Raw genomic sequence first — 20,528 nt, forward strand, 5'->3', positions numbered from 1 at the left:
TGCCCCTCATCCCGACCCACAGCCCCCTGCCAACCCAGCCCTGCCGGGGCCCCTCACTCCCGACCTGCAGCCCCTGCCAGCCCAGCCCTGGGCTCCTCAGCCCTGCCGGTGCCCCTCACTCCTGACCCACAGCCTCTGCCAGCCCAGCTCTGGGCTCCTCAGCCCTGCCGGTGCCCCTCACTCCCGACCTGCAGCCTCTGCTAACCCAGCCCTTCCCCCCATGCCCTGCTGGTGCCCCTCACTCCCGACCCGCAGCCCCTGCCAACCCAGCCCTGCCAGTGCCCCTCACTCCCGACCCGTAGCCCCCGCTAGCCCAGTCCTGGGCTCCTCAGCTCTGCTGGTGCCCCTCACTCCCGACTCGCAGCCCCCTGCCAGCCCAGCCCTGCCGGTGCCCCTCACTTCTGACTTGTAGCCCTGGCTAGCCCAGCCCTGCCCCCCCCTCTGAGCTTTGCTGGTGCCCCTCATTCCCAACATGCTGCCCCCTGCTATCATATCACCTTGGTTTCCTCCTCCAGCTGTCTTTTTAAGTCCTCCATCTGCTGGGTGTAGGACTGTTTGCCCCGGGTCAGCTGGGAGATCAAGGCCTCCTTCTCCTCTAGCTGGCGGGACAGTTCACCTGTGGCGGGCAGAGAATTGGGTAGGGCAAAGGTTGGTTCAAGCTTACAGTGATGATCAGGGTTACTGGGTTAGTGTCAGGGGTATAATCGGGTTAGGGGGTTAGGGTCAGGGGTATAATCAGGGGTTAGTGGGTTAGAATCAGGGTTAGTGGGTTAGGGGCAGGGGCATAATCAGGGGTTAGTGGGTTAGAATCAGGGTTAGTGGGTTAGGGGCAGGGGCATAATCAGGGTTTTGTGGGTTAGTGTCGGATATAATCAGGGTTACTGGGTCAGGGTCAGGGGTATAATCAGGGTTACTGGGTTAGTGTCAGGGGTAAAATCAAGGTTAGTGGGTTAGAGTCAGGGGTATAATCAAGGTTAGTGGGTTATGGTCAGGGGTATAATCAGGGTTAGTGGGTTAGGATGGTGGCTCGGTTTAGGACGAGTAGCTAATGCTGGTACTAGACCAAGGTAACAGTTTGTGTAGGGTTCAGATTAGGGTTAGAGTGAGGATGAACATTAGGATGGGGGGACAGAGCCCCAGTGCTGTCGAGAGAGGGGCCTCACCATTCTCTGTCTGCAGTTTGGCTCTCTGGGTGCTGGTGTCGTTCAGTGCTCGCTGCGTCTCCTCCAGTTTGGCCCGGTGCTCGGCCGTCTGGTCCTCTAGTGTGCGGGAAAGCTTCTCCAGGCTGACCTGGGCGGGGAGGGTGGAGATGTGGCGGAATGAATGAACAAAGCATGGACCAAAAAAACCCCAAAAAGCAAGTGAAAAAGAAAACGAGTAAGGAGTGCATAAAAATAACCCCTAAAAACAGAAAGAATGCCAGGCTGAAAAAGAATGAATGGAAAAAGAATGAGTGAAAGTAAAAAGAAAGAATGAAAGAACTAAAGAGAAAAGAAAGAGAAAAAACAAAAGAATTAAAGAAAGAAATGAAAGAAGGAAAAAAGTGAAAGGAAAAACCCAAAGGAATTAAAGAGTGACAGAAATGGAACAAAGGAATAGAAGAAAGGAAGGAGAAAATGAAAGAATGAAGAAACAATATTTGAAATGAAAAATAACAAAGGAGTGACAGATGGAAAGAAAAAAGAAGAAAGGAATGAAACAACAAAAGAATGAAAAAGAAGGTGAAATGAATGAAAGAAAAAGAACCAAAGAATAAAAGAAAAAAGAGAATGAAAGAAAAATGAACTAAAGACAGAAATGAAACCAAACCAAATAAAAAATTCAACAAATGAAAAAAATGAAAGAAAAGAAGGAAAGCAAGGAAGAAAAAATGATCCAAGCCTGTGCTCTTCCGTCAGCCCTGGCCCCTCCCTCTCTACTCCTGGGCCTGCCCCCAGGGCACCTTGGCTTTGAGCAGCTGCTCCACGTTGGAGCTGATGTCGTCCAGCTCCAGCTTGAGCTCGCTCTTCTCCTTCTCCAGCTTCTGCTTGACGCGCTGCAGGTTGTCGATCTGCTCGCCCAGCTCGGCCACCGAGTCGGCGTGTTTCTTGCGCAGGGTGGCGGCCGTGGCCTCGTGCTGCAGCGTGGCCTCCTCCAGGTCCCGCCGCATCTTCTGGAACTCCGCCTCCCGCTTCTTGTTCAGCTCGATCTGCACCGAGGTGGCGCCGCCCGCCTCCTCCAGCCGCTCGCTGATCTCCTCCAGCTCCCGTGACAAGTCCGAGCGCAGCTTCTCCACCTTGGCCCGGGCTGTGCGCTCTGCCTCCAGCTCCTCCTCCAGCTCCTCGATGCGCGCCTGCAGCCGGAGAGAGACCCACGGGCTTAGACAGGCCTAGAACATCACACATTCTAGAGAAGGCAGGAACATGTGGGTATGGATGTAAAGTTATACAATGTCCTAATCCACATCTAGAACATTGTGGTCTAGATCAGATTAAAAATCTGGGTTCTAGAAACAAAGACACAGGGTTCCTGTTCAATCTGGAGAGAACAAAATAAAACAGTTTCCTCAGATCAATCTGGAATACCTAGTGTTCTAGACCAGAAAGGGAATCTGGGTTCCAAAGCATAGGGAGCATGAACCTAGAATTGGAGTTCTATAGCTAGTTCTAGAGTGATGTCAAAAGTACCCCATGCAGGCAGAGACCCTCTGGTTCTAGAGTGGAATAGAAGAAAATGATAGAAACAAGACACACTATTTTGTTTTAGAGATGCACAAACACGAGGTTCCAGAAGGTATATTTCCTTTTGGCTCTGGACTGGTGCTAAAATGGCCATCTAGAACCCAATCACTCACTTATGCTAGAGCAGCACCAAAAGGGACAATCTCTTGTCTGGGTATTGAGGTAGTCTCCTAGAACAAAAATGTTGCAGCTCATTACAGAGCAGCTTCTCTAGTTTTGGAAGGGAAGTGAGGGGCATTCTAGGGCAAGAGAAAGGCACCCACCTGCAGCTCCTTCAGCTTCTTCTGGAGCTGCAGGCCCAGGGCTTGCTCATCCTCTATCTTGCTGTTCTGCTGGTTGATGTCAAACTCCTTCCTGCAAAGAGATTTAGAGAGATGTATCCCCCCCTGTGCTCCAGAGCACATTGGATTGTGCAAAGAACAATCCTCCTACTTTTTCAGCTTCTCCTCCAGCTGCTGCTTGTCATTCTCCAAATCCATGATGTTCTCCTGGGTCAGTTTCAAGTCCCCTTCCAGCTTCCTCTTGGCTCGCTCCAGGTCCATCCGGATCTTCTTCTCCTGCTCCAGGGAGCCCTCCAACTGAGAGAGAAAAAGGTGTGTTATTGGTAAAACTTTCATCTCCCAGGCATTCCCAAACTCAGCCTGGAGGACATTCAACCCATCCCAACCAAGCTTGAGGACACTCAACCCAACCATTCAATCCAACCTCTAGCTCTGTGCTGAGACACTGTGGTCAGCACTGACTGTGCTTGGAGACTAACCCCTACTGAGTCCCCTGACCCTGCTCCCTGCAGGTAACTGCCTCATTGGGGTCCAGGATGTACTCACATCATCTGCCTGCTGCTCCAGTTTGAGTTTGGCTTTGGTCAGAGAGTTGACCTTGTCCTCCTCCACCTGCAGGTCATCCAGTGCTTGCTGATGAGCTTCCTGCAGAGACTTCTTCTCCTTGGTCAGTTTAGCTATTATCTCATCCAGACCAGCCATCTCCTCTGTCAGGTTCTTCACCTGGTGGAGAAGGAATCAGGGATGTGAGGATTCTGGACTTAATGGGCCTGGTCCTAAATGCGATATCTTAGGTGGGGTCCTCACTTTTTTCTCAACCCAATTGACCTGTGTGAACTCAACCCAACTCAATCAGCCTTGAGGACATTAAACTCAACCCAACCAACCTTAAGGAAATGCAACTCAGCCTCACCCAATCAGTCATGAGGAGACTCAACCAAACCCAAACAGCCTTGAAGCCACTCATCCCTTCTACGTCTTCACCTTGTTCTCTGTTGCATGTTTCTCCTTCTCCACCTTGGCCAGGGTCAGCTCCAGGTCATCAATGTCCTTCTTGAGCTCCGAGCACTCATCCTCCAGCTTCCTCTTCTTGGCCGTCAACTCAGCATTCATCTCCTCCTCATCCTCCATTCGCTCTGTCAGCTCCTTCACCTTGGCCTCCAGCTGGATCTTGTTCTTGATCAGCTGGTCACAGCGCTCCTCAGCATCATTCAGGTTGTCCTGCTCCTGTGAGTGGAAGTGCAGGATGGGGGAAAAAGAAAGAAAGAAAGAAAGAAATGTAAGGAACAAGGGAGTGAGGGGTTGGGAGTCTGATCTTAGAGTTAGGGCTAGGGTCCAGCCATAGGGTCTATGGGGGTCCCATTGCTCATGGCATGGAGGCCAGGGCTGAGAGATCCCCATTGGACTATGGGGCTTAGATAAGATTTAGTGTCGAGGGTTCCCATTATGTAAAGCTGGGGGGACAGGGCTCAGAGTTTCCCATTGGGAGGTGTGGGGCTCAGATCGGGTTGGGGTACCCTGTCATTCACAGATCGGGGAAGGGAAGGACTGAGGGCTCACCCATGGATTGGGGGGCTCAAAGGGGGTTCAAGGTGGGGACCCCCATCATGTAAAGTCTAACCAGTCATGAGATCAATCAACCCAACCCAACCCAAAGACATGAGCCCTGGGTCTTGGGGGGGATCTGGGGCAGAGAGAACCACTCACAGCCTGCACTTGCAGCTGGAGATCATTCTTCTCCTGCAGCAGAGAGACCATCTTCTCCTCCAGCTCCTTCCTCCGGGCCTCCGACTTCTCTAGCGCCTCCTTCAGGCGCCCGAACTCCTCCTTCATGGTCTGCACAGGGGCAGGGGAAGGATTAGACCAAAAGGACCATATAGGCCAGTATCACCGCATCCCATCCCTCCTCCCTACCCTGGACCAGAGCAATGAACCCATCTAGCAGTATTCATCTATGAACCCCTCCATCTGGCCACACATATATCCCTTCCTTCCTCTGTAATATCCACCCATCCATCAGTCTGCCCATACATATATCCCTCCATCCCTCCCTCTGCAATATTCATCCATCCACCCGATCTACAGCTATGTTAAACAGTTACAGTCTTTTCCATCTCGCCTTGAGCAAAATAATTTCCACTGCCAGAGTGAAACCAGAACTGAACCCACCATCCCAGGGGAGCAGCCGTCTGCAATGGGCTGCCTTCAGTTCTTTCTTCTGAGCAGCTATATTTGACCTAAAACCCAAGTTATTTCCCCAAAGGCTTCCAGTTAACCTAAAACTCAGCCGAGGATTTAGTGACTTAGAACAAAGTTGCGTCTTGCATTTGGCCTAGCTATCAGCTCCTTTTCCTAGGTAGTTCCAGTTGACCAAGAACCCAGCTGCTGGTTGTATATGATCTAGAACAGTGGTCCCCAACCTTTTTCATCTGTCAGGCACTGGATGATGAGTCACGGAGGACAGTGGCCAGCAGACAAGCATCCGCCAAAATGCCACTGAGAAGCAGCAATGTCAAGAGGCATCGCCGCTGAAATGCCACCGAAAATCAGTGGCATTTCGGTGGCTATGCCTCTTGATGACGCTGCTTTTCGGTGGCGACGCCTCTTGATGTTGCTGCTTTTCAGTGCCATTTCAGCGGATGCTTGTCCGCAGGCCTGTACACGGGTGCAGATAGATGCCCTGGTGGGCGCCATGGTGCCCATGGGCACCGCATTGGGGACCACTGATCTAGAACACATCCCTGAAGCCAATTTCAGCTAATGCAGAACCCAACTCCTCAAACTGAATAGACCCAATTGAACCAGAATGCCGCTGGAGCTGCATGTGACCTAGAATCTAGTTTATCAAACCAAACAGTTTCAGATGACCTAGAACACCACTACAGGCTATTTTGACCTAGAATTCAGCCCCTCATCCCAATCAATTCAAACTGACCTAGAACACAACTCCATGTTGGATTTGATTTGGAGCCCCATCCATAACGAAGCAGTTCCAGTCTATCTAGAACCCACCAGAGGATGCATTAAAACAAGAACCTGAGTTTGTTGCATTAACCTAGAACCCAACTCTGCAAACAATTAACCTAGAACTCACCTCCTTTTCCTGAATGACTTGCATTTGATCCCACCTCTGTCCCTGAGCAGTCACATCTGAGCTATCCCCCATGCAATTGCCATGGGCCTAGTGCCCATTTCTATCTCCTGAGCTCTTCCAGATAATCCAGTTCCCCAGGTTCACTGCAGCCCCCGCTCCTACCCTTTGACCTCACCTGCATCTCCTTCTCCGTCTCAGCACTCTTCAGGAGTGGTTTGATCTTGAAGTAGAGCTTCATCCAGGGCCAGTTCTTCACCCCCATGAAGGCCCTGATGTTCCACTGTATAACCAGCAGGGCATCCCTGCATGGTGGCAGAAAGAAGCGCTGAGGGTGATCCAGGCCCTGATGGGCATCCTCAAACCTCACAGCTTGGCAGTTGGAAGGCAAAGAGGCTGAGCCCTCCGCTGGGACCCAAACAACTTGTTCCACCCACTGGCCACACTGATTTTGCTGCTCTGGGAGGGTCCCAGATGGGTGAGGGTGTGAGGTCGGACCCATCCAGTTGTGTTCTCCATGGGGGTCTCCCAAAGGAGCCTCCTGCTCAGCTCCACTCAAACTGGCACAGGAGAGGCCGTGCCCCCTCTCACCTGCGCTCTAAGATCTTCTTGAACTCAATGCGCATGAGCTGCCCCCGTGATTGGGCCTGGATACGGGTGATAATCCGGGAGAGGCGCTCGTCCCGCATCTCTTCCAGCAGCCCCAGCAGCCCGGCCTTGAAGAACACCTGAGAGGGGAGAGATTAGATAGATAGATAGATAGATAGATAGATAGAAGGGGTGGATGGGGATAAATAGATAGAAAGGGTGGTTGGGGATGGATAGATAGATAGATAGATAGATAAAGGGGGTGAATGGAGATAGATAGATAGATGGGGTGGATGGAGATAGATAGATAGATAGATAGATAGATAGATGCTCCACCCACCCAAATGGGCTCCTCCCCCTCACCTTGGTGTGCCCAAATTTGTACTGGTTGGGGTCGATATCGAGGGAACTCAGCAGTTTTTCTGCCCCCTTGCGGCTGTCAATGAACTGGCCCTCGGGGATGGCCGCGGGGTTCAGGATACGGTACCTGGGGGGAGGGGATATGAGTGACCCTGGATCTCTGAGCCTCTCCTGTGATGCTGCGAGCTTCCCCTGCAGCAGTGCCCTGGGGAAGGGCAGACCCACCTCTGTCTGAAGTCCCCATAGAGGATGCGGTTGGGAAAGCCCTTCCGGCAGATGCGGATGCCCTCCAGCACCCCGTTACAGCGCAGCTGGTGCATCACCAGGGGGTTGTCCATCTCCCCTTAGGTGGGAAGAGAGGCGGTTACCCCAGGTCAATGGTGGTCCTGCCCCCTTAGCCCTGCCCACTCTCTCCATCTCTAGCCCCTTCCCCACAACCCCACCCACTACATTTTACCCACCCAATCCCTTGACCCCACCCCTTCCCCTAAGCCCCTCCCCTTCCTCTTAGCCCTGTACATTAGAAATAAATCCCACCTATTTGCTTTTTAGCCGCCCCCTTTGTCATTCATCCCCCCATAGTCCCATCCCTCGGCCCCACCCCTTTTCCCGTCGTCATTAGCCACATGCCAATATCTTTTAACCACTCCCCCTGGCTCTTTAGCACCATCCTCTTCTCTTAGCCCCTCCCATGTTCTGTAGCCACACCCCCTTTTTAGCTCCACCCTTTGCCCTGTCCTGTTGTCCTTGAGCCCCTCTCCTCCCTACAAGGCCCATCCCATTCTCTTAGCCCCTTCCCTATGTCTGTAGCCACACCCCTTGCCCTGAGCACTGCCCCTGTCCCAGAAAGCCCTGCCCCCTCACCTGGTGCCTTCCGCTCATTGGGGATGATGCAGCGTACGAAGTGGGGGTGGGTGGTTTTCAGATTCGCCATCAGCTTGTTCAGATTCTCCTAGGGTGACCAGACAGCAAGTGTGAAAAATCGGGACGGGGTGGGGGGGTAATAGGAGCCTATATAAGAAAAAGACCCAACAATTGGGACTGACCCTATAAAATTGGGACATCTGGTCACCCTGGGAGGGGCTGAGGGGGGGATGGGAAAGAGGAAGGCGCGTCAGTGCCTGGGGCGGTGGGGGAGGTCAGTATCTGGTAGAGTAAGGTAATGGCCCAGGTAAGCCCCACCCCAGGGAAGCCCTCATGGTGAGACACCCCCATCCAGGTATTTCCCTTCCTCTCTTGTCCCCTCCCCATAGGCACCTCCCTCCCCTAATGGGAATTCTTCCCCATTCTGAGATTGGGGATGATGCAGCGGACGAAGTGGGGGTGAGTTGAGCTCAGGTTTGTCATCAGCTTGTTCAGGTTCTCCTGGGGGTGAGGGGGAGAGATGAAGAGAACAGGACAGAAAGGGCGGGATGGATGGATAAAGAGAATGACGCAAAGAGAGGCAGAGAGGAATGGAGAGAACAAGAACGAAAGAAAGAAGCGAAAGATGAACAACGAAACAGAATGAAAAACAGACGGATGGAATGAGAGAGAAAGGGAGGCAGAAAGGTGGACAGAATGAGAAAGCAAGAGTCAAGGAGAGGCAAAGAAGCCAGAACAAGAAACAGAGAGAGACAAAGAGGGTCTGTTAGGAATCTCCTCTAGCAGAGCTGATCCTACAGGAGGTCAGAACCCCACCTTGGCCGCCTGCCCCCGGGCCCCCTTACCCTGTGCAGCGCTGACACCGTCTGGAAAGATGAACCCTTCTTCTTTGCTCCTTTCCCCTTCCCACCTTCATGGGCTGTGAGGGATAGAGATCCGCACCCATTAGAAAGGGAATGGGGACTAGTGGTTAGAGCAGGGGGGAGGTGGCTGGGAGCCCAGGACTCCTGAGTTCTTTCTCTGGCTATGTGAGGGGAGTGGGGTCTGGTGGTTAGAGCAGGGGGCTGGGACTAAGGGGAGAGGGGTCTTACCTGTGTCAGCCCCCGCATAGTTGGCAAAGAGGAGGGCAAGGAGTTTGAGGGAAGATTTCTGGTAGAGCCCCACCACTGTCTCATTGAGTGGGTCCTTATTCTTCTGCAGCCAGCCCAGGATGTTGTAGTCCACCGTGCCGGCATAGTGGATGAGGGAGAAATGCGCCTCTGGCTTCCCCTTGATGTTCCGCGGCTTGCCGAAGTTGGCTGACTTGCCCAGGTGGTTGTCGAAGAGCTTGGCCTTGAAGGTCATGTCTGTCGCCTTGGGGAACATACACTCCTCCTCCAGGATGGACATGATGCCCATGGGCTGGTGGGGGGATGGAGAGAAGAGAAGAGTAAGGAGGGTAGAGTGAGAGAAGAGATGGATAGCATGAGAAAGGAAAGGAAGGATACAAGGAGAGTTAAGAGAGAAAAGATGAGCAGAAGAGAAGAGATTAATACAATGAGGAAGGGAAAGAAGAAAAGGATAGAATGAGAGAGAAGAAAATAAAAGAGAAGGGATGGATAGATCAAGAAGAAAAGAGAAAGAGTAGAAAAGAAAGAATGGGAAAGTAAAAGAGAGAGTTCAGATTTAAGATTAAGAGACTGGCTGCCGCAAGGAGGTGAGGAATGGGCCATGGTAAAGGTCTCTTTATGACAGACCTGGATGCAACTTGGGCCCAGGTCCATCCATGCTGAGCCCAAGAGAGTCAAGTTGTTTTCTGACCCAACCCCAATCCTTCTCCTGACCCTGAGTCAGCACTCCTGCCTCCTGCCCATGGGCTTGGCATGGTGCCAGTGGCTGCGTGCCCTGCCCCTGCCAACCGCTGCCCTCTGCCGTGCTGGGTGTGCTGCGGTGCCAATGCCCCGGGCAGGAGGAGGAGAGCCAAACTGTTCTGAACCCAACACTTGTAGCTGGGTCCCCTCAGGCTCTAAGATATGGGGCCTTTCCCCTCTAGGGGATGCCAGGAGGGGGCTATCTCAGGGAGAGGTACCTTCTCAATGAGGTCTATGCAGGCCTGCAGGTCCATGCCGAAGTCAATGAACTCCCACTCAATCCCCTCCTTTTTGTACTCTTCCTGCTCCAGCACGAACATGTGGTGGTTGAAGAACTGCTGCAGCTTCTCGTTGGTGAAGTTGATGCAGAGCTGCTCAAAGCTGTTGAACTGGGGAGGAGATTGGGGAACAAGAGACAAGTGAGAACAAAAGAGTCTGCTGCTATGGAGAGCCCATAGCTCAGTGGTTTGCCAACTTTTTTTCTGGGGACCCAGTTGAAGAAAATTGTTGATGCTCCTGACCCAATGGAGCTGGAGATGAGGGGTTCAGGGTGTAGGAGGGGGCTCTGGGATGGGGCAGAGGGTTGGAGTGTGGGATGGGGTCAGGGCTTTTGGCTGGAGGTGCAGGCTTTGGGGTGCAGGAGGGGTTCTGGGTCTGGGGGGACTCAGGGCTGGGGTAGGGAATTGGGGTGCAGGGGTGGGGCATGGGCTTACCTGCTGTGGCTCCCAGTGAGCGGCACAGCAGGGGAGCTAAGGCAGGCTTCCTGCTGCCCTGGCACTGCGGACCGCACTCTGCCCCTGAAATGGTCAGCAGTGGGTCTAACTCCTAAGTGGAGGTGTGCAAGCAGCTCTGCAAGGCTCTTGTCTTCAGGCACTGCCCCCCAGTTCCCATTGGCCGGTTCCCAGCCAATGGGAGTATGGAGTCAGTGCTTCTGCTGGGAGCAGTGCGCGATGCTCCATGGCCCCCCCACCTAGGAGACGTACCTGCTGCTGGCCACTTCTGGGGCTCAGCACGGTGTCAAAACAGGTAGGAACTAGCCTGCCTTAGCCGGCAGCACCACTGATGGGACTTTTTACTGCCCAGTCGGTGGTGCTGACCAAAGCTGCTGCAACCAGTGCCTTACATTCTGCGACCCAGTACTAGGTCGTGACCCACAGTTTGAAAACCACTGCACTAGAGGCTTCTGGGGAAGACATACCAGAATGTAACTGCGCCTACCGGGTGGTGCTTTTCTATGGCACCACCTAATGGAGGAAGGGAGGAACTGCACCACAGCCAGCACTTCCTACAGCGCCCTCTGCTGGGAGAGCTGGAGGTGGCATTATCATAAGCATTCCCAAATCTGGACCTTAGCGTCCAGAAATCTGGCTGCCTGCATGAAACCCTCTAAGCTTAATTACCAGCTTAGATCTGATCTCGCTGCCACCAACCAGGAATTCCAGTGCCTGGTACACTTGGGTCCACCAGGCTACACCTTGGGTCTCACACAAAGGACTGGTAACCCACAGATGTGGACCCACCAAAACTTCCCTGTGGACTCCAAGACTCAGAAATGCCCTGAGTCTCCCTACAAGGGAAATAAACTATTCCCCCCACCTACTACTCCCCCACCCAGAATTTCCTCTCTGGGCGTAACCTGAGAGTTACTGATGCAATCTCTTACATCACAATACCAAGAAGTCATGTCTTTTTCTCTTCCACAAGGAGAACATACCAAAGACAAGAAACAGAAATGATTCTATCTCTCTTCCCCCGGCTCCCACCTAATTCCTGGTGCCGCAGAGATTCACCTCGTTAGATTCTAAACACACAAGGGAAGTTCCCTCCTTGTTCCTTACGCTACCCAGAAAGAGGAAACTCCAAAACAAGTCTTAAAAAGAAGAAAAACACATGAAATGATCTCTCCGCATCAAGTTGATACAATACACAGGGCTATGGCTTAAAAGAAATAATGAATAAACAGCCTTATTCAAAAGAGATACAATTTAATACATTGCCAGCACCTACACCACATGTAAATTACAAAAAACATAACAGCCTATTGTTTGCTCTACCTTGTACTTAACAATGTATAAACTGAAGATAGAAGCTTACGATAGAAACGATCCCCTATAGTTTTGAGAGCCGGACAAAGACATCGACCTCAAACATCCTCCACTGAGCTTTCGAAAAATCCGGTTTTCCTGATTGGTCTTTCTGGTCAGGTGTTGTTCCTTTGTTACCCTTTACAGGTAAGAACATTAAACCTGCTATCTGTTTATGACAGGACATTAGCAGGACCTCCATAAACCAGTGCCTCCTGCCCCTAACAGGACCCCCTGATGGGGGAATCACTTACATCGAGATCTCAAAGCCAGCATGTCAGCACTCCAATGAAATACTGACGCGGCTTGCATTCGCTCGAGGGTTGTTGATCCCTGCTCACCTATCCAGCTAACCATCTCTCAACACGGCCTGCAGGGCCCGGATGCAATAATCATCCTGCGTGGGGTCCCGCGGTCACATAGGACACGGGGAAGGGGTGTTGAGGAAAAAAATCGGGTGAAGACCTGTAGTTGGGGAGGGAGGAGAGAGAGAGGAGCGGGAAGGGAGGAAGGGTGCAAGGGAGGGAGGAAGGAAGGGAGAAGAGGAAAGAGAGGAAGGAAGGGCAGGAGGGGGAGGGAGAGGAGGAAGGAAGAGGAGGGAGGAGGAAGGGAGCAAGGAAGGGGAGGGAGGAATAAGCAATGAAGGAGGGAGAGGACGGAAGGAAGGAAGGGAGAGGGAGGGATGAGGAAGAGGAAGGAAGGGAGGGGGGATGCAGGGGTGGAGGGGAGGCAAGGAAGAATAAGGGGAAGAGGAGGGGGAAGGAAGCGAGGAGGGGAGGAAGGATGGGAGGGATGAAGGACAGGTGGGAGGAGGAGGGAGGATGGAAGGAAGAAGGAAGCATAAGGAGGACGAATGGTAAAGGGAAGGAAGGAGGGAAGGAAGGAGGGAGGGAAGGATGAAAGGAAGGAAGGAGGGGATAGGAAGAAAGGGAGGTGAGGGAGGATGAATGGTGGAGCGGGTATGAAGAAGGAGGGGAGGAAGAGACGGAAGCGGGAAAGGAAGGGAGGGAGGATGAAGCGAGGAGGGGAGAAGGATGGGAGGATGAAGGAAGATGGGAGGGAAGAGGGGAGGAAGAAGGGAATGAGGAAGGAATTGAGGGAGTGAGGGGAGGGCAAGGCAGGGAGGAAGGAAGCGGAGGGAGTGAAAGGAGAAGGAAGAGAGGTGGGAGGGGAATGAAGGGAGGAGAGGCAAGTGGGGGAGGGAAAGGGGGAAGGACGGAAGGAGTGAGGGAGAAAGGAAGAGAAGGGGAGGGGTTTAACAGGGAAAGGGCTAAGAGAAGGGATGAATAGCGACAGGGGTGTGAGAGGGAGGTGAGGAAGGGACGGAAAGAAGGGAGGGAGTGAATTTACTGCCTGCACCCCAAAGCCTGCCTCGGCGCAAGCGAACAGGAAGAAGAGAAGAGCAGAGAGAACGGAGAGGGCCCTGATTACACGGCCGTCCACAAAGCCGCAGACAGGCCTCTGTCGCCAGTACGGGCCAAGCACGGCACCGGGGATCTTCCGTGCAGAACCCTGAACCCCTCACATCTCCCACTTCCATTGGGTCAGGAAGGGACGAACTCAACAAGGGTTTCTACATCAACTGGGATCCCGCGAAAGAAAGAAAGAAATGTTGGCAAACAGGCACTAGTAGCAGAGTGTGACTCTGCGCATAAGCGAAAGGGTCAGAACTGCCGGGGATTGAGTTCGTCAGACTTGCTGAACGGTATAGGGTAACGCCCGAATCGTCCTCACCCAGTTCAACAGCTTTGAGGGCGAGCGCTGGCATCAACTTCAAACCAACCGGGAGAGCTGTCAGCAGTTCTTGACAAGCCACCACGAGTAGGCGATAGGAGCTGGATGAAGCCAGGAAAGTGAAAGATGAACAAGCGAAGGCCAGGAGGAGATAGGAGTGGAGGAAGTATGGGGATCGAAGGGGGCTTACGGAGGGACATAAAGGACCGTGACCAGGCGTGCGATAACAACCAATGTGGCAGGAGTGATGGGACCGGAGGATACTACCCTGGAAGATAGAAGCCCCGCTCAGCTGGCACTCGCGCCTGGAGAGGGGAAGAGGTCCGCATCAGTGAATCTTAGAGCCGGAGGGGACACAGGAACGTACGAGAGTGTTGGTTCAGGAGAGCGATTGGAGAGCGTCGAGTCCTGCACGCCTGCCGACGGGACATTTGGCTACCGTCTCGAGCCATGCATGGACACGAGTATACTGGCAGAGCGCAGCGGTGTGGCATGGAGGCAGGGCAAACGCAGCCACTGGCACCATTCTGCTCAAGCCATGGGCAGGAGGCAGAGTGCTGACTCAGGGTCAGGAGAAGGTGCGGTTGGTCTCAGAAAACAATCTGGATGAACTCTCTTCGGGCTCACATGGATGACCGGGCCCAAGTGTCATCCAGGGCGTCATAAAGAGACCTGTTACCCTTGGCCCTTCCTCACTCAGTCCTTGCGGCAGCCAAGCCTCTTAATCTAAAATCGAACTCTCTCTTTTACTTTCCATTCTTCTTTTCTACTCTTCTCTTTTCTTCTTGATCTATCCTCCTTCTCTTTTATTTTTTTCTCTCTCAGTCTATCCTTTTTCGTCTTTCGCCTCCTCATCATTGTATTAAATCCTCTTCTTCTTCTGCTCATCTGTTTCTCTCTTAACTCTTTCCTTGTATCCTTCGCTTTCCTTTCTCATCTATCCATCTCTTCTCTTCACTCTACCGTCCTTCCTCTTCTCTTCTCTCCATCCCCCCAGTCAACCACACCATGGGCATCATGTCCATCCTGGAGGAGAGTGTATTGTTCCCCAAGGCGACAGAACTGACCTTCAAGGCCAAGCCCTCGACAAACCACCTGGGCAAGTCAGCCACTTCGGCAAGCGCGGAACACTCAAGGGAACAGAGCGCATTTCTCGTCCGCATCCACTATGCCGGCACGGTGGACTACAACATCCTGCTGGCTGTAGAAGAATAAGGACCCACAACCAATGAGACAGGTGGTGGGCCTCTACCAGAAATCTCTCCAACCTCCTTGCCGTCCTGCTTGCCACTATCGGGGGCTGTACACAGTGTAGAGACCTCCTCTTCCCCTGAGTGCCCAGTCCGCCTGCTCTAACCAACCAAGACCCCACTTCTCCCTAAGTCCCAGACCACCCGCTCGTATACCACAACCCACTCCCCACGCATTCCATGAGAAAGAACTCAGGAGATCTGGCTCCCCACACCTCCCCCCTGCTCTAACCACTAGTCCCCATTCCCTTTCTAATGGATGGCGGGTCTCTCTTCCTTCACAGCCATGAGGCGGGAAGGGGAAGGAAAGCAAAGAAGAAGGGTTCATCTGTCCAGACAGCTGTCCAGCACTGCCCAGGTAAGGGGGCCCGGGGCAGGCAAGCCAAGAGTGGGGTTTGACCTCCTGTAGGATCAGCTCTGCTAAGAGGAGATTCTACAACCCTTTTGTCTCTGCTGTTTTCTTGTTCTGGCTTTCTTTGCCTCTCCTTGACTCTTGCTTTACTCTTCTGTGTCCACCTTTCTGCCGCCCCTTTCTCTCTCATTCCATCCGTCTGTTTTCATTCTGTTTCGTTGTTCATCTTTCGCTTCTTTCTTTTCGTTCTTGTTCTCTCCTTCCTCTCTCCTCTCTTTGCGTCATTCCCTTTATCCATCCATCCCGCCCTTTCCGGTTCCTGTTCTCATTCAGTCTCTCCGCCTCACGCCCCAGGAGAACCTATAACAAGCTGATGAACAAACCTGAGCTCAACTCACCCCCACTATCTTCACAGCTGGCATCATTCAAAGCTCAAGAATATGGGAAGTAATCCCATTAGGGGAGGGAGGTGCCTCATGGGGAGGGGACAAGAGAGGAAGAGGAATGACTGATGGGGGTTCTCCAACCATGAGGGCTATTCCCTGTGGTGGGGCTTAACCCTGGGCCATTACCTTACTTCTTACCAGACTACTGACGCTCTCCCCACAGCCCCAGGCATGACGCGCTTCCTCTTCCCATTCCCCCTCAGCCCCTCCCAGGTGTGACTCAGATGTTCAATTTTATAGGGTCCAGTCAATGTGGGTCTGTTTTCTTATATAGGTCCTATTACCCCCTCACCCCGTCCCGATTTGTCACACTTGCTGTCTGGTCACCCTAGGAAGAACTGAACAAGCTGATGGCGATCTGAAAACTCTTACCCACCCCCACTCACGTACGCTGCATCATCCAATGAGCGGAAGGCACAGGTGAGGGGCAGGGCTTTCTGGGACAGGGCAGTGCTCAGGGCAAAGTGGGTGTGGCTACAGACATAGGGAAGGGGCTAAGAGAATGGGATGGGCCTTGTAGGGAGGAGAGGGCTCTAGGAACAACAGGAGGCAAAGGGTGGAGCTAAACAAGGGGGTGTGGCTACAGAACATGGGAAGGGGCTAAGAAGAGGATGGTGCTAGAGCCAGGGGGAGTGTTGAAAAGATATTGGGGCATGTGGCTAAGTGACGACGGAAAAGTGGTGGGCCGGAGGAGGGGACTATGGGGGATGAATGACAAAGGGGCGCTAAAAAGCAAATAGGGTGGGATTTATTTCTAATGTAACAGGCATAAAAGAAGGGGAGGGCTTAGCGGGAAGGGGTGGGGTCAAGGATTGGGGGTCAACAATGTCGTGGGTGGGGTTGTGGGGAATGGGGCGTGAGATGGAGAGAGTGGGCAGGGCTAAGGGGGCAAGGACCACCATGACGAATGGGTAACCGCCTCTCTTCCCACCTAAGGGGAGATGGACAACCCCCTCGGTGATTGCACCAGCTGCGGCTGTAACGGGGTGCTGGAGGGCATCCGCATCTGGCCCGGAAGGGGCTTTCCCAACCGCATCACTCTATGGGGATTCAGACAGAGGTGGGTTGCCCTATCCCCAGGGAGCAATGAGGCTGCAGGGAAGCTCGCAGCATCACAGGAGAGGCTCGAGAATCCAGCGGTGCACTCATATCCCCTCCCCCCAGGTACCGTAATCCTGAACCCCGCGGCCATCCCCGAGGCCAGTTCATTGACAGCCGCAAGGGGGCACAGAAAAACTGCTGAGTTCCTCGATATCGCCCCAACGCAGTAAAATTTGGCCTCCCATCCATCCATCCATCCATCCCCCCCACACCCTTCCTCCCATCCATCCATCCATCCCCACACGCACCCTTCCTCCCATCCATCCATCCATCCCCACATGCACCCTCCCTTCCATCCATCCATCCCCACACGCAACCTTCCTCCCATCCATCCATCCATCCATCCCCCACACACGCTTCCTCCCATCCATCCATCCATCCATCCATCCATCCCCACACGCACCCTTCCTCCCATCCATCCATCCCCACATGCACCCTCCCTCCCATCCATCCATCCATCCCCACATGCACCCTTCCTCCCATCCATCCATCTCCATATGCACCCTTCCTCCCATCCATCCATCCATCCATCCATCCAACTGTTCAGCCAGACATTCAGCTATCCATGCATTTACTCAACTCTTCATCCATCCTCACAGATGTCTGTCAACATACCCACCCTTCCTGTCATGGTAACTACCCCCCACCCCATCATGTATTATCTCCCAGTGAAGCCTTGCCCCAAGGACCCTGAGGCCAGGTCTCTCCCTGCTCCTCCCCCCAGCCTGTCATCTCTCACGTCGGTGGCCATCAGCTCCTCGGAGTCATCGATAGAAGCAACAGTCACTTCTCCTTGGGAGATGAAGCTGTAGTCATAAGGGTTGTTTGTGACCAGCATCATTTCTGCTCCGGGAGATGGGGTGGTTGGGAGGAAGGAAGGAAGGAAGGAAGGTTAGTTGGCTAATGGCTGAACTGATTTTCAGGATTTCCTCAGAGCCCACAGTGGGCCCTGATCCTGGACTCAGAGAAGAGCAACTTGCCATGGGGCATCTTTCCCACTGCTGCCTCCTCACTGACTCACCAAGAAGTTCTGGCTTCTTGTTGGACAGGATCTGGTAGAAGATGTGATAGTTCCTCTCTGCCTTGAGTTGGAAGATGACCCGGGATTTCTCCAGGAGATCTGATAGATAGATAGATAGATAGATAGATAGATAGATAGATAGATCAGAAGGGACCATTATGATCGTCTAGTCTGACCTCCTGCACAATGCAGGCCACAGAATCTCACCCACCCAATCCTGTAACAAACCCCTGAGCTATGTCTGAGGTATTGAAGTCCTCAACTTGTGGTTTAAAGACTTCAAGGTGCAGAGAATCCTCCAGCAAGTGACCCGTGCCCCATGCTGCAGAGGAAGGTGAAAACCCCCCATGGCCCCTGCCAATCTGCCCTGGAGGAAAATTCCTTCCTGACCCCAAATATGGCGATCAGCTAAACCCTGAGGATGTGGGCAAGACTCACCAGCCAGTACTCAGGAAAGAATTCTCTGTAGTAACTCAGATCCCACCCCATCTAACATCCCATCACAGACCACTGGGCATACTTACCTGCTGATAATCAAAGATCAATTAATTGCCAAAATTAGGCTGTTCCACCATACCATCTCCTCCATAAACTTTTCAAGCTTAGTCTTGAAGCCAGATATGTCTTTTGCCCCCACTACTCCCCTTGGGAGGCTGTTCCAAAACTTCACTCTAATGGTTAGAAACCTTCATCTAATTTCAAGTCTAAACTTCCTGATGGCCAGTTTATATCCATTTGTTCTTGTGTCCACATTGGTAATGAGCTTAAATAATTCCTCTCCCTCCCTGATATTTATCCCTCTGATTATTTGTAAAGAGCGATCATATCTTCCCTCAGCCTTCTTTTGGTTAGGCTAAACAAGCCAAGCTCTCTGAGTCTCCTTTCATAAGACAGGTTTTCCATTCCTTGGATCACCCTAGTAGGCCGTCTCTGAACCTGTTCCAATTTGAATTCATCCTTCTTAAACATGGGAGATCAGAACTGCACACAGTATTCCAGGTGAGGTCTCACCAGTGCCTTGTATAAGGGTATTAACACCTCCTTATCTCTTATATCTACTGGAAATATCTCACTTGACGCATCCCAAGACTGCATTAGCTTTTTTTCATAACCATATCACATTGGCGGCTCATAGTCATCCTGATAGATAGATAGGGTGTGTGTGTGTATGGAGAAAAATAGATCACCTTAGAGCCCGCCTCCAAGACTGATAGCATTTTTGTCATACGCACTAAATTCACTCTTGCGCTCATAGTCATCCTGATGATAATAGGGTTGTGTGTGTATGAGAGAGAGGAGAGAAAAAAGATCTAGAATACAATAGATCAAAGCGATAAAGTGATGGTGAGGCATCGGGTGGGATAAGACATGAAGTAGGAGAGCGCTCGGGTGGGGAACGATGAGTATGTGACTGTGGCATGGACGACGCAGCACGACAGAGCTGACAATGCCTTGACCATCCACCTCGCACTCACCAGGAGTCTCGATGTATGAATCCCTGAGCGCACTTTCCTTCTGCCACACCAATGAAGAGAAGCACGTATATAATTGTACACACTCAGACAAAGAGTGAACAAGCTTAGTGGGTGTGTTGGGGGGGGCTAGAGACTACATCAGCAAAACCAGACACGCGACATGACTCTTCCCAGTCCACGATCCTCGTCCTCCGTTGCATCCCCACGCAGCTGGAAGACATAAAGATTAAAAGTGCTGGTAGCTCAAGCATTACACGTTCCAGGGCGGGAGACAACCACAATCCAGGAAACCACCAATTATACTTCCACCCAGTGTCTCCTGCCCTAACTTAAACAGCCGAAGCCAAGAACACCGGCACTGTTTCTGGCGGGCATGCAGAGAGAGACTCGCAAGACGATGGGGAGAGGAGCAGGGCGGACCCCAGAGGGCAGATGCTAAGGCTCTGAGTAAGAAAAGAGAAGATCAGAGGCACAGATGGCAGATCGTGGGACGACTGCAAAGGCAGGAGAAGATGAGGTAGGTGCCAGTGCCTGTGTAGGGCAGACTGGGGGTGGTGGCGCCCTTGGTGGAGCAGGTTGCACCTCGGGGAGGGCTGACGGCTGTGATCCCAGTCCGCACCCAGAACCATCAACGCCCTGGGGCACACACCAGCTCCCTCCTCATTCCAAGGTACTAGAGCTGTCACCTGGCCAGGCATCGAGTACCCTTCGCGGATCCGTCTCGCATGGCCATGGAGACTGGCGAGCTACCCGCTACCTACACAGCCACACGCGTTGTATTCACTCGCCAGTCTTCTCGCACTATATGCACACCGCCTCCCAGGCGTCGTGTGAGACCTGCTGAGTAGTTTGTCACTCCAAGTCTTTTGCGACAGACAGAGATGGGAGGTTCAGACCAAGAGCTAGACATTCCACACCACCTACCTCATCCACGACCTACACACACAAGCCAACAGACTGGGAGTTGGGCTTGCCAGCATGGGGGGATGACTCACACATGGGCGGGTCTGTGGCGGGCAGCAATCAGGGTAGAGGTCTCACCTTGTTGCGCTGATCTCTTTCTTCGCGGTCCTGAATGGCCGCGCCCGTATGTCTGACTGGCGATACTTACTACGAGACTGACCGACTCTTAGGTGTTCACGGCAAAAGCGTCTGCCTGACGCGGATTCCTCCTCGCTGGTAAGGAGAGAGAAGGAGGCGGACCAGGAGGAAGTAGCAAAGGTGGGAGGGACCACTGGGCCCCCAGCCGAGCGGACACAGAGGTGGGGGGTGGCGAGAGAGAGTAGCGACCAAAAGTCCACTGAGATTCTG

The 20,528-nt window shown here is 52.8% G+C and overlaps 1 protein-coding gene across 1 annotated transcript; it reads right to left on the reverse strand.

Moving 5' to 3' along the window:
- Positions 1-497: 497 nt before the first annotated feature.
- LOC116838311 (myosin-6) lies at positions 498-17,899 on the reverse strand (the record flags this gene model as incomplete). Its single annotated transcript, XM_075061460.1, has 19 exons — positions 17,743-17,899; positions 17,402-17,564; positions 16,007-16,094; positions 9,973-10,143; positions 8,996-9,305; positions 8,750-8,814; positions 7,905-7,992; positions 7,266-7,383; positions 7,044-7,167; positions 6,684-6,820; positions 6,271-6,397; positions 4,709-4,837; positions 3,986-4,228; positions 3,548-3,724; positions 3,153-3,298; positions 2,984-3,074; positions 1,943-2,332; positions 1,164-1,290; positions 498-616 (listed from the first exon to the last, which is right to left on the reverse strand). Coding segments are annotated over exons 1-19 (2,970 nt in total), but the record flags the coding sequence as incomplete, so codon positions are not given.
- Positions 17,900-20,528: the final 2,629 nt, after the last annotated feature.

Source organism: Chelonoidis abingdonii, unplaced genomic scaffold (genome assembly GCF_003597395.2).
Source record: "Chelonoidis abingdonii isolate Lonesome George unplaced genomic scaffold, CheloAbing_2.0 scaffold1456, whole genome shotgun sequence".
Classification (NCBI taxonomy): domain Eukaryota; kingdom Metazoa; phylum Chordata; order Testudines; family Testudinidae; genus Chelonoidis; species Chelonoidis abingdonii.